Source organism: Orycteropus afer, unplaced genomic scaffold, assembly GCF_000298275.1.
Source record: "Orycteropus afer afer isolate SDZICR_OR568_19922 unplaced genomic scaffold, OryAfe1.0 scaffold00516, whole genome shotgun sequence".
NCBI lineage: Eukaryota > Metazoa > Chordata > Mammalia > Tubulidentata > Orycteropodidae > Orycteropus > Orycteropus afer.
The window spans coordinates 939,742-952,293 of NW_006922103.1; the positions used below are offsets into that span (position 1 = coordinate 939,742).

Consider the following 12,552-nt stretch of genomic DNA (forward strand, 5'->3'; position numbering starts at 1 on the left):
TGATTTATAATTTTCTCCTTGAGTTTAGAACAGTCCATTCTGTCTTGCAACTCTCTTAACTTCCTCACCATTTAGAAGTTCTGTAACTACACAGTATTTTCCCTCTTTTTGTATGTAGTTTTCCTCACTTGTCAATTGATGTCTCTGGTTCCCTGTTTACAATCTTGTAAGCTCATTTTACTTTGGATATGTTCATAGCTGTGGTTTCTAGGTTATGTCATCTTGTGTATTAATGGTCAGTTGTTATTTGCTATATTTGGTTCTCTGTACAAAGTACTACCTTTAGTATCTCTTGTAAGGTTGGTCTGGTTTTAACAAATTCACTTAGTTTCTGCTTATCTAGAAATCTCCTAATTTCACCATCCTATTTGAGGGACAATTTTGTTGGGTATATAATTCTTGGTTGAAAATTTTTCCTTTTCAGAGTTTTATATATACCATCCCATTGCCTTCTCGCTTGCATGGTCTCTGCTGAGAAATCAGAAGTTATTGTTACTGGCTGTCCTTTGTAGGTAACTTTTTGTTTTTCCCTTACTGCTTTCAAGATTCTGTCTTTGGTTTTGGTAAGTTTGATGATGATGTGTCTTCGTGATTTTCTTTTGGGGTCTATCCTGTTTGGGGTTTGTTGGATTTCCTGAATGGATGTATTCTCATCTTTCATCATATCAGGGAAGTTCTCCTCCAACAAATCTTGTACAATTTCCTCAGTGGTTTTATTATTCTCTTCCTGTTCTGGAATTCCAGTGACACATAGGTTATTCCTTTTGATGGTATCCCACATGAACCTTAGGCTTTCTTCATTTTGTTTTGATTTTTTTTTTTCTGATTGATCCCTTTCCAAAGAAGTATTCAGGTATTTGTCTTCAATTTCATTAATTCTTTCTTCCATTGCATCAGTTCTACTCCTTTGCCCTGCCAGTGTGTTATCTATTTCTGACAATTTAGTATTAATCTTCTGGATTTCTGTCTGTAGATTTTGAATCATTTCTAATTTTTCATTGATTTTGTCATTTTGTTCTTGTATTTTCTTCCAAAATTCTTTAAGGTTTTTTCTGTGTTTTCTTTGGTCTGTCTCTCAATCCTTTGAAGATCCCTAAACATAATTCTTTTAAATTCCTTATCAGAGAGTTCCAATGCTGCTTCTTCCTCTGGGATGTGTTTTGGGTTTGTATCCTGCTCCCTTGTTTCTACCACTTTATCCTGCTTCTTTCTGTGGACTGTGATGGTTTGTTGTTTCCGAGGCATCGTGGTGTTTTTGTATTTATATCTCTGTTAACTGTTTGTGAAGAGGAGCCAAGGGTGATTCAGTCTCTTCTTGGTGGTTTTTTATCATTGTCCCGTTGGTGGAGAAGTAGGTGTTGGCTCTTGGTCATTAAGTGAAGTTGCAGGAGGTGTGGGTGTAGTTGTGTCTTGTGGGGACTGTTGCTGTCTTCCACTCAGTAAGACAAAAATTACAATTGAATAACCATCAAAAAACTAAAAGCACCTGGACAAAAAAATACACTATGTAATCACACAGGAACAATAACCAAAAAAAGGAAAAAAGAAGAAAAAAACAAGAAATCCTGCAATATCTGGGGATAGGGCACTAAGAGAAAAAATGTAGAGAAGGAGACTATTGAAGCAAAAAATGGGAAATATGCAAAAAGAAAAACAAGGAACAGGGTTAACCATGAGAAGATGAGAAAAAAAAAAAAAAAATGCAACCAGGGCAGGGAAAAGAAAAAAAAGCTGAAAACTAGGACCTGAGTGGCAAAAAATTAAGAATAATAGTAAAAAGGACAAAAGTATTACTAATAGTTTTAAAACAGACAAAAACAAGCAAACTAATAACCAGAAAAAAGAAAGAGAAAAAGGAAAAGAAAAAAAAATCGGGGGAGGACAGGGCAGGTCACCCAGTCTCCGTCAGAGCACACAGACTGGGATGGAGTTCCTGTGGGCCCAGAAGGTAGCTGGAAGTGGGGGATGGCTGCACCTCCGTTCACCAAGCGAGCGTGGAGTTTATGATTTACAAGGGGAATGTCGCACCTTTTCAGTTGTCCAGTTCCGTAGTGTCCTTGTGGTTGTTAGCAAGCGGAATCTGTTCTTAAGCCCCTGGAATCTGGGAGAGCTCTCTCTCTTTAAATGTCCAAAATGGTCAAGCCACTTGTAAACATTCAAAATGTTTGTGTCCTCCGGACAGGCAGAAGTCCACAGGTCAGCCCACCTTCCTGTTCGCTGCTTCTCCTTTTATTCACCAGTCACCAGAGCAGTCCTCCATGCAGTCCCTGGCTAGCAGGGCTGATTTTTAGGTTAATTCTTAGGTCCCACCAGACTTGGCACTCTCCAAGCTATCTGCGCCGTTCTGTCGGGATTGCTCAGGATTGCTGCCAGACTGCAGCTCTGTATGTCTCCTTTTTGGTATTTTCATGCAAATTCTTCTGCTAGTTGGGGTTTAGTCCACTTTTGTATCCTTCCCTTCAAGGCTCAGGGGTCTAGGGTTATCTTCTGTGTCTGTGTTAATCGGTTCCCCTTTTCTTTGTTGAAGAGGGTCTGTGCAGTCTTTCTGCCTAGTCCACCATCTTCCCAAAAGCTTTTGTAATGTTTCTTGTTGGATTTTCTTGGCTGTCACTTGAGCAGCATTGACATTGAATTCCTGGAAGACACACAGAATGTCTCCAAGGTCAGTGCCACAGAACCATGCTGAATAGATGGTCGTGTATGATTGGAAGACTCTAATTACTTGTTTGGACCGCAAGTCCTATTTTGAGAGGTGGCCTGGGGCCACTGTTAGCTGCCTTATGGGTGTTCACCAATCCTCTTGCTTTTGTGTCTGAATTGGGCATAGATAATTAAATAAACTAGTGTATGTTTCATTACGTAATATTTTTAAAATATCCAACCTATCATTAATTATGTCAAGTGTTGAAAAAATGTCAACAGTATCTGAATACATATCCAGCAGCTAGTTATTTTAAAAGTTATATTTTTGTATCTAGCAGAAGTTAGCAGTTAACTTCACTGAGATACTTTCTAAGAAATTAAATTTTAAATTATTTTTGAATTATATTTTAAATGATTTTTTGAAAATTTTTCTTCTATTACTATAATCTATTTATATAAATTGCTAATTTGCATATGTAACTTGATAAATTTATAATTTATGTAAGTAAATAAATTAAAAGTTATTCAGCAAATAAAGTTAAACTGTTAAATGTTAATAGCTTTTTAATTTTTAATTTAAATTTCACTGTAAATATTTTATTTAGCCATTCTGAAGCCAGCACTGAATAGTGAGGCAGTGTAAAATCTAAAGCTAATTTTTTTATGTATAAAGCAGAGATACAGACACAGTAGTATATAAACAGATATGCAGCATATCTATGGAATTAAAATTTCATGGAGATGGTGACTCAGAAAAATATGTCTTTGAAGGTTCCTTAGAGAGCTGATAATGACCAAAGTCGAGAAAGTCTTGCTGAGAGCCATGGTTGCTATTGTCCAGACTTCCCGCACAGCGCCAGGCACCCCGACAGAACTTCTTAGTGTATTTTATGATGGAGTTCGATGAGAGGCAGCAAATATTGCTGCTGATGTGGTTGGAGAAGACAGTAAGCATCCTGTGGTAGCCACAGTGGGGATGTATGTCCTGACCTTCAAAGGTTGATGCCGCATTCTTAGCCACAGGCAAAGCTGCAGAATCCTGTCTTGTCATAGTTTTCTTTGTGGAGTCATATCTCTCTTGGTTCTTCAGAGGAATTCTCCTTTCTTTCCTGCCTTGACCTTGGCATGTTCAATTTTCCCTTCTGCACGAAGCTGCTAGAGGGATAAAGAACACAGGAGAAACTTGAATAGAGAAAAAGTACAAATACAAACCATGGCTTGTTTTTACACTGTGCCCAGAACTACAGAAGCAGTACAAACCATGGCTTGTATTTATACTGTGCCCAGAACATAGTTCGGAAATTACGGCTTAATGTTCACTTGATGCTAAATAATCTTTACTAAGAAGAGGGCCTGTGAGGGAGTCTTTGTCCATGTATGGGAGGGTTGAGGAAGATTCCTGTAAGAAGCAAGCGAAGAGAGAAGTGAATAAATCTTGGATCACATTGAGTTGCATTTGTCTTCATTGAACAAGTGTATGTCTATTTTCAGTGTAATGAAGTATCTGGTTTTGTATTTTGGAGTTATTTTTCTTCTCTGTGTTAACTACCTGAAATGTCATGAATCTTGCAGACACAGAGTTGGTGTTGGCGTTTCATGGAACATGGACACATTTATTTAACCTGCTGGCTGCGCTCCTGAGGAAAGCTGGGGATGTGGCTCTCCCCTTGGTTACTGCAGCTCTCGCCAAGAACTGGGCAGCGGTGACCGGTGAGAAGACATTCTCCAGGGCTTGAGTCTTTCTTGTTTTTTAGTTTTTTAAACTTTTTATTGTAATTTGTTAAAAGTGAATCAGTTTTCTAGTCAACATTCAAATACATTCTGTTCCATGTCATTCTTTGCAAGCCTCACAATGTAACATCACTCAGCCCCTCCCTGTGTTTCTTATTTCCCTTCCTCCTTCTTTCCTGTCCCTTCCTATCTTCTGAATTTTATCCCTGGGCAAATACTGTCCCTTCGATCTCGAATGGATGACTATCCTAAGAAGCGCATACCTCCCTAGTGTTATTGTTCACCTGGTAGGCTTGTCCACTCTTGAGTTGAAAATGGAGCCCTGGGAGCTAGTTCAGCCCCAACTCTGAAGAGTGACTAAGGACCATAGACTTAGGAATCCCACCATTCTCTATATGACCAGTAAGCCTGGTCTTTTTTGTGACTTTGAGTTTTGTTCCACTTTATTCCCACTATCTACGATCTTCTAGGGAGCTCGGGTAGCATAGTGCCTAAGGCACTTGACTGCTAACCAGAAGGCTAGTGGTTCAAACCCACCAGCCACTCCTGGGAAGGAAGGTTGGGCAATCTACTTCCATAGTGATACCGCCTCGGAAACTGAAGGAGGGGTCGCTATGAGTCGGGTCCGACTCGAGGGCAAATAACAACAACAACATGATCTTCTAATATGATCCCTTTCAGAGCAGTTAGTAGTGGTAGCTGGGTACCAACTAGTTCTTCTGGTCTTAGGATAATTGAGGCAGATGTTCACATGGTCCTATAGTCTGTGTGTCTTTGATTTTCTTTACTCTTCTTTCCTCCAGATGGGGAGAGACCAGTAGTTGCACCTAAGATGGCTGTTGCAAGCTTTTAAGACCCCAGTCACTACTCACCAAAGTAGCATGTAGAGCATTTTCTTTGTGGGCTCTGTTGTGCCATTGGCCTTGATGGCCCCTGAGAATATGGTCCTGAGCTCCTGGGCCCAGCATCTCATTCTTTGAAGGTTTTTTGGTTATTGCTAATAAGTTTGCATATCTTTACCCCCTGTGTGCACCAATAAATCCCTGGATATATTTGCAGTATATGTAAATAGGTACGTGGAAATGACCTGTGTCAAACCTGTGCATGTTCATGGGCATACTCCCATTCTCCTCCTCAACCTGTGCAGCGTGTGTTTATGTTTATGCACCAGTAGATTATTGCTATGGCTGTTACTGCAGGATTGCATATGTGATATATCTTCCTCGGCTTCCAGTCTTATACTGCTCCCGGTGTCTTCCTTTGCTTTGCTCATTTTGTTCTGACCTTATTTTGTATTACCGTCCCCTTCACCCAAGTTAGTATGTGTCCACCATCTAGTTAGTGGTTGATCTCCCTTCCTCTCTCACCCCTGGTAACCATCAAAGAATGTATCTTTTTGTATGAAAACCTTGTCTTGACTTTTTATAATAGTGGTCTCATACAATATCTGTCCTTTTATGATTGACCGATTTCACTTACCGTAATGTCCTCTAGGTTCATCCATGTGATGAGATGTTTTGCAGATTCAGCGTTATTCTTTACCGTTGTGTAGTATTCCATTTTGTGTATAAACCAGTTTGTTTATGCATTTATCAAAGATACTGCATTTAGGTTGTTTTCCTCTCTTTGCTTTTGTTAGTAGTGGTATTATCACATGGGTGTTTATATAGCCTTTGGGGTCAAAGCTCTTATTTCTGGGGATATATATGTAGTAGTGAGATTGCTGGATCATAAGGTATTTTTGTTTCTAACTTTTTAAGAAAGCGCCATACCATTTTCCACAGTGGTTGTACCGTTTTGCTCAACATCACTGTTTAAGGGCTCCAGTCCCTGCACACCCTCACCAGCATTTGTTGTTTTCTGTCTTGTTTAACTTTGCTATTAGTGCTGGGGTGAGATGAGATCTCGTTATGTTTTGATTTGCATCTCTCTAATGGCTAATGATCTCCAGCACTACTTCATGTGTCTGTTGGTTGCCTGAATGTCTTCTTTGGTGAATTGTCTGTTTGTATCTTCTGCCCATTTTCAAATTGGATTATTTGTCTCTTTGTTGTTGAGATGTTGAAATTTTCTATGAATTTCAGGGATTGGTCCCTTGTCGGATATATCATTGCCAATTTTTTTTTTCCCAGTCTGGGCTTCTCTTTTTATTCTTTTGGTGAAATCTTTTTATGTGCATAGGTGTCTAATTTTTAGGAATTCTCAATCATCTAGTTTTTGTCTTCTGGTGCTTGTGCATTTTTAGTTGTGTTTGACAATATATTTATGCCATGTATTGGGACCTCTAAGTTTACCTTTATTTTTTGTTTGATGGTCTTTGCAGTTTTAGGTTCTACATTTAGGTCTTTGATCTATCTTGAGTTAGTTTTTGTATATGGTGTGACATATGGGTTTTGTTTCATTTTTCTGCAAATGGATATCTCGTTTTGCCAATACTCTTTGTTAAAGAGACTGTCTCTTGCCCATGTAATAGATTTTGGCCCTTTGTCAGAGATCAGCTGTCCACAGGTAGATGAGTTGACTTTTGGGTTCTCAGTTGTGTTCCGTTGCTCTGTTCCTGTTGCTGTACTGTTGTTGTTGTGGTTGTTATGTGCCATCGAGTCGGACCCGACTCATAGCGACCCCTCCTTGGGTTTCCGAGGCAGTATCACTATGGAAGTAGATTGCCCCATCTTCCTTTCCGAGGAGTGGCTGGTGGGTTTGAACTGCCAGTCTTCTGGTTAGCAGTCCAGTACCTTAGGCACTGTGCTACCAGAGCTCCTGTTGCTGTACTAGTACCAGCCTATTTTGACTTTTATGGCGGTGGACTAGGTTTTGAGATAGGGGAATGTGATGCCTCCTACTCTGTTCTTCTTTATAGTGCGTGGCTTTTCTGGCCTCTCTTTCCTTTCCATGCAGAGTTGATGAGTAGTTTTTCCATCTCTGCAAAGAATGTTAACGGAGTCTGCATTTGGATTGCATTATATCTATAGATCGCTCTGGGTACTATTGACATTTTCACAATGTTAAATCTCCTGTCCGTGAGCATGGTGCATTCTTCCATTTATGTAGGTCTCTCTTCATTTCTTGTAGCAGTGTTTTGTAGTTTTCTTGGTACAGGTCTTCTTTATCAGTAGTTAGATTTATTCCTAGGTACTTCATCTTTTGGGTGAGTGTTGTAAATGGTATTGTTTTCCTGATTTCATTTTCAGCGTTCTCTTCTTTAGTGTTAAGGTATCCCACTGGTTTTTGTTTGTTGATCTTGCACCCTATTAACTTGCTGAATCTTTAATTCATTCCAGTGATTTTCTTCCTGAGTCTTTGGGATTTTCTGTGTATAGGATCATATCATCTGCAAATGCAGACAACTTAACTTCTTTACTAGTTTGGATGCCTTTTATTTCCCTTTCTTGTCTGTTGCTCTGGCTAGGACTTCCAATACAATATTGAATGGGAGTGGAGATAAAGGACATCATTGTCTGGTACGTGTTCAGAAGGGAATGCTTTCAGGCTCTCTCAATTGAAATTAATATTGGCTCTTGGTTTTGTATATATGTCCTTAATTATTTTCAGAAATTTCCCTTCTGTTCTTATTTTGTTGAACATTTTTATCAGGAGTGGATGTTGCCTTTTGTCAAATGCTTTTTCTGCATTGATTGAGATGGTCATGTGGTTCTTCTCCTTTGTTATATTTATGTGGTGGATTATTTTGTTTTTCTTTGTTGAGGTTACCCCTTAATTTATTGTTTTCTTTGGGCTTGGGCTTATCTGCTCATGAACATGAAGAGGATCATTATTCATTATTAGGCATGTAAATTCCTTTAAGTTAAGTCACACAGCATGGCATATGAAGAAGCTCTTATTTGAGAAATTTGCAGTGTTCTTGAGGAACAAAAACAATGCATTTTGAAAAGTAGAAAACTTTCAAGATACCATAAAAACAAGTAAGAGAAATTGGTGGTTTCTTGAAGATACATGTGATAGAAATTGAAAGCAGTGAGAGAGAATTGCATGTGCTGGTGTAGAAATCACTGCCCATCCACTGTTTGACAGGCACTGTGTGCGGTTAAATCTACAGCTATCAAATCCCGTGTACTTGATAACATGGAGAGTTACAGTAAAAAGGTTGTCTTGTCTCTAGGCCAGGATTTTCTTGTAGCACAGAAATGCCCAGCAGGCAGTTGGTTAATTATTTGTCATAAGATGCCCTCCATATGATTGTTGCCTACTCGAGTAATAGATGATTGTTTTGCGAATAACTGCTCTTTAATTTTTCAGAAGTCTCCTCCATTCTAAATTTTAGCTTAGCCATAAGCCTACTTTCATATAAGTGTTTATGACTGACATTGATCTTCCTATTAAAATGTATTCAGAATTGAGCGCTTTCCATTTCCCAAGATAGCCACTAATTCACATGACTGATTTAGTTTCTCCATAATTTACCATTTTGCCATTGTTTTAACACAGATATGTGGTACAATTTTTAACCAGACAGGTAGTTTTGAAGTAAACTGTGTAGGGAAATGCATGTTCATTGAGACACAGAATCCATAGTTAACTGGGTACTATAAGCATTCTGAGTCTACACCATGGAGGATAGTTGCCATGTTGAAGGTCATTACTGTGTTAAAAGGAATAGAGATTGACAGAGATGGTGGGATTGAGATTTTCATTTTTCGTCCATTGGCAAAAATCAGTTTACCTCCTGAGTAACCAGTCATAGAAGCAACGTGCCGTTCCCATGAGACAGTTACACCGGCTGACCACATCTAGGCCACTGCCTGCTGTGGTGACGTTTTAGTGGAACGTAGTCACGGTCATCTGTTCACATCTTGCCTCTGCCTGCTTCTGTGCTACCACAGTCGAGTTGAGTAATATAGTTGTGACAAAGGCATAGGGACCACAGAGCTTAGATATTTACCATCTGGCATTTTAAAGAAAAATCGTGCTTGCTTCTGGTTTAAGACTATTCTCCTGACACTCTTACCCTAGTGATAAGATATTGTTAGATGACTTTAAGCCAGTTCCAACTCATAGCAACCATGTGTACAACAGAACAAAACACTGCCCAGGCCTGCACCATCCTCACAGTTGTTGCCATGTTTGAGTTGATTGTTGTAGCCACTATGTCAGTACATTTTGTTGGAGGTCTTTCTCTTTTTCACTGACCCTTACTTTACCAAGCAGGACATCCTTCTTCAGGCACTGGTCCCTCCTGATAACGTGACAAAAGAATATGAGACAAAGTGTCTCCATCCTTGTTTCTAAGGAATAATATCAGCTGTACTGGATTTGTTCATTCTTTTGGCAGAGTCCATGGTCTATTCAGATACATCAGTTCTTCACCAGTACTCCTTATTCATTGTCCAGCTTTCACATGCATATGAGGCGACTGAAAATACCATGGCTTGAGTCATGCACACCTTAGGCCTCAAAGCAACATCTTTGCTTTTGAACACTTTAAAGAGGCCTTTTGCAGCACATTTGTCCAAGGCAGTATGCCATTTAATTTCTTGACTGTTACTTCCATAAAATCAAGACATTAAATTGAAATCCTCCCTACAAATATAAACCCATTTTTATTGCATAATGATCCTAATAAAAAATAACTTACTACATAAATAGCTTTGCTAATACTAATGCTTATAGAAACATAATTCATAGAAATGACCACTGACATTCCTTGCCATGGTATTTTCGTGTTTTGGATCTTTGTCCATACCACGTGCCCATGTGACATCTTAAGGTAACATATTATCTTCTATAGTAGTCTTCTCTCAAATTTGACTGATATTTAGGCCTCATTAAAATGAACGTAATTCTCATGAAACCTCACTGCTGGCTTTTTATTTTACTTCAGTTTGTTTAAGCCTAAATGGAGGGAGAAGTTCTTCTCCTAAGAACTCTTACCAAAAAAAAAAAAAAAAAAAAAAAAAAAAAAAACCAAACTCACTGCCATCAAGTCAATTTGACTCATGGTGACCCCTTCTTAGGTTTTTGAGGTGGTACCTCTATGGAAGTAGATTGCCCAGTGTTCCTTCCGAGGAGTGGCTGGTGGGTTTGAACCGCCAGCCTTCTTTTAGCAGTCAAAGGCGTTAGGCACTATGCCACACAACTATAAATCTAAAAGAAAGTGATATGCAAATGAATGAAATTAATGTAATGCTACACATGTTATTTTAATTAGACTCAATCATTGCTCACAATAGCAAATTAATAACTGATTCAGTGTCCATTCTTCTGAGTTTGACTTGCCTGTTCTTTCTGCTTTGTGTTATGTTTGCAAATCAGTTCATGGCCTCTCTTGTTATCTGTTTGAACTACCAAGAAGCCTTTGCTCCTTCCCAGGCCAGCACAGCATAAGTCCCGTTTTTAAGTCCTATTCACCCTCAACCTGTTTGAAACCAGAAACTCAACCACAGGTATAAGGTGATAATCCAAAAGGCCCAGACTATAGTTCTGCTCATTGTTTTATTTAGGTTAGCACTGAAATCATTATTAAAAAGTTAAAAAATCTAGAGAAGACCTTGTGAATTACAGCAGACCTCAGAGGACCCTGAGGAAATATACACACCTGCATCCAGTCCTCTCATTTTGGGTCTTAGCCAGTGAAATGCATGCAGACAGACTGATTGACGCACTGTCTCATACAGAGAAGCAGCCAAATGCAATGACAATTCAGTGGATTCCTTGACTCAGTATGTTGTCTTCACGCTGATTGTTCACCTGACTTTTAAACCCTAGTTATCCTTGTGATACTTGAACCTTACTCCTGAGAAATAAACAAAGCCACTCATCAGCTAGTTTGTTGTACTGTGGTGCCTTGCATGTTGCTGTGAGGCTGGAGGCTGTGCCACTGGTATTTCAAATACCAGCAGGATCCTCCATCGTGGACAGGTTTCAGCAGAGCTTCCAGACTAAGACGGACATGGAACAAGGAAGGGGCCATGAACTTCTCAAAGAATTGGCTAGTGAAAACCTTATGAATAGCAGTGAAACAGTGTCTGATATATTAGTGGCAAACTTTATGAATAGCTCTGAAACACTGTCCGATATAGTGCCAGAAGATGAACCTCTCAGGTTGGAAGGCACTCAAAATATGACTGTGGAAGAGCTGCCTCCTCAAAGTAGAGTCAACCTTAATCATGTGGATGGAATAAAGCTTTCAGGACTTCCGTTTGCTGATGTGACATGACTCAAAATGGGAAGAAACAGCTGCAAACATGTGTTCATAATCAGAACATAGAATGCATGAAGTATGAATTTAGGAAAATTGGAAGTTCTCAAAAATGAAGTGGAACACCTAAAGATCAATATTCTAGGCATTAGTGAGCTGAAATGGACTGGTTGTGGCCATTTGAATCAGACAACCGTGTGATCTACTATGCCGGGAATGACAGTTTAAAGGGGAATGGCGTGGCATTCATCATCACAAAGAACGTTTCAAGATCTGCCCTGAAGTACAGTGCTGTCAGTGATAGGATAATATCCACACACCTACAGGGAAGACCAGTTAATACACTATTATTTAAATTTATAGACCAACCACTAAAGCCAAAGATGAGAAAATTGAAGATTTCTACCAACTTGTGCAGTGTGAAATTGACCAAGCATGTAATCAAGATGTGTTGCTTATTACTGGTGATTGGAATGCAAAAGTTGCAAACAAAGAACAATCACCAGTAATTGGAAAATATGGCCTTGGTGATAGAAATGATGCTTGAGGTAGCATGGTAGAATTTTACAAGACCAATGACTTATTCATTGCAAATACCCTTCTTCACCCACATAAATGGTAGCTGTAAATGTGGACTTCGCCAGGTGGAGTACAAGGAATCAGATCGACTACATCTGTGCAAAGAGGCAATGGGGGAAGCTCAGTATCTTCAGCCAAAACATGGCCAGGAGCTGACTATGGGACACACCACCAATGGCTTATATGCAAGTTGATGCTGAAGACAGTTAAAACAAGTCCACGGGAGCCAAAATTTGACCTTGATTATACCCTCCTGGATTTAGGACCATCTAAAGAATAGATTTGATACATTGAACACCAGTGACCGAAAACCAGAGGAAATATGAGATGACATCAAGAACATCATCCATGGAGAAAGCAAAAGGTCACAGGAAATTTAGAAAAGACAAAATGGACATCAGAAGAGATGCTGAAACCTGCTCTTTTTTTTTTTTTTTTTTTTT

General features: G+C 39.2%; 1 protein-coding gene across 1 annotated transcript in view; it reads left to right on the plus strand.

The window, feature by feature from the left end:
• Positions 1–12,552, plus strand: part of RTTN (rotatin) — a 235,205-nt gene that overhangs the window by 170,944 nt on the left and 51,709 nt on the right. The window contains exon 39 of the mRNA XM_007955605.1: positions 4,216–4,353. Within this exon, the coding sequence (XP_007953796.1) occupies positions 4,216–4,353 (138 nt within the window). The remainder of the gene's footprint in view (positions 1–4,215; positions 4,354–12,552) is intronic.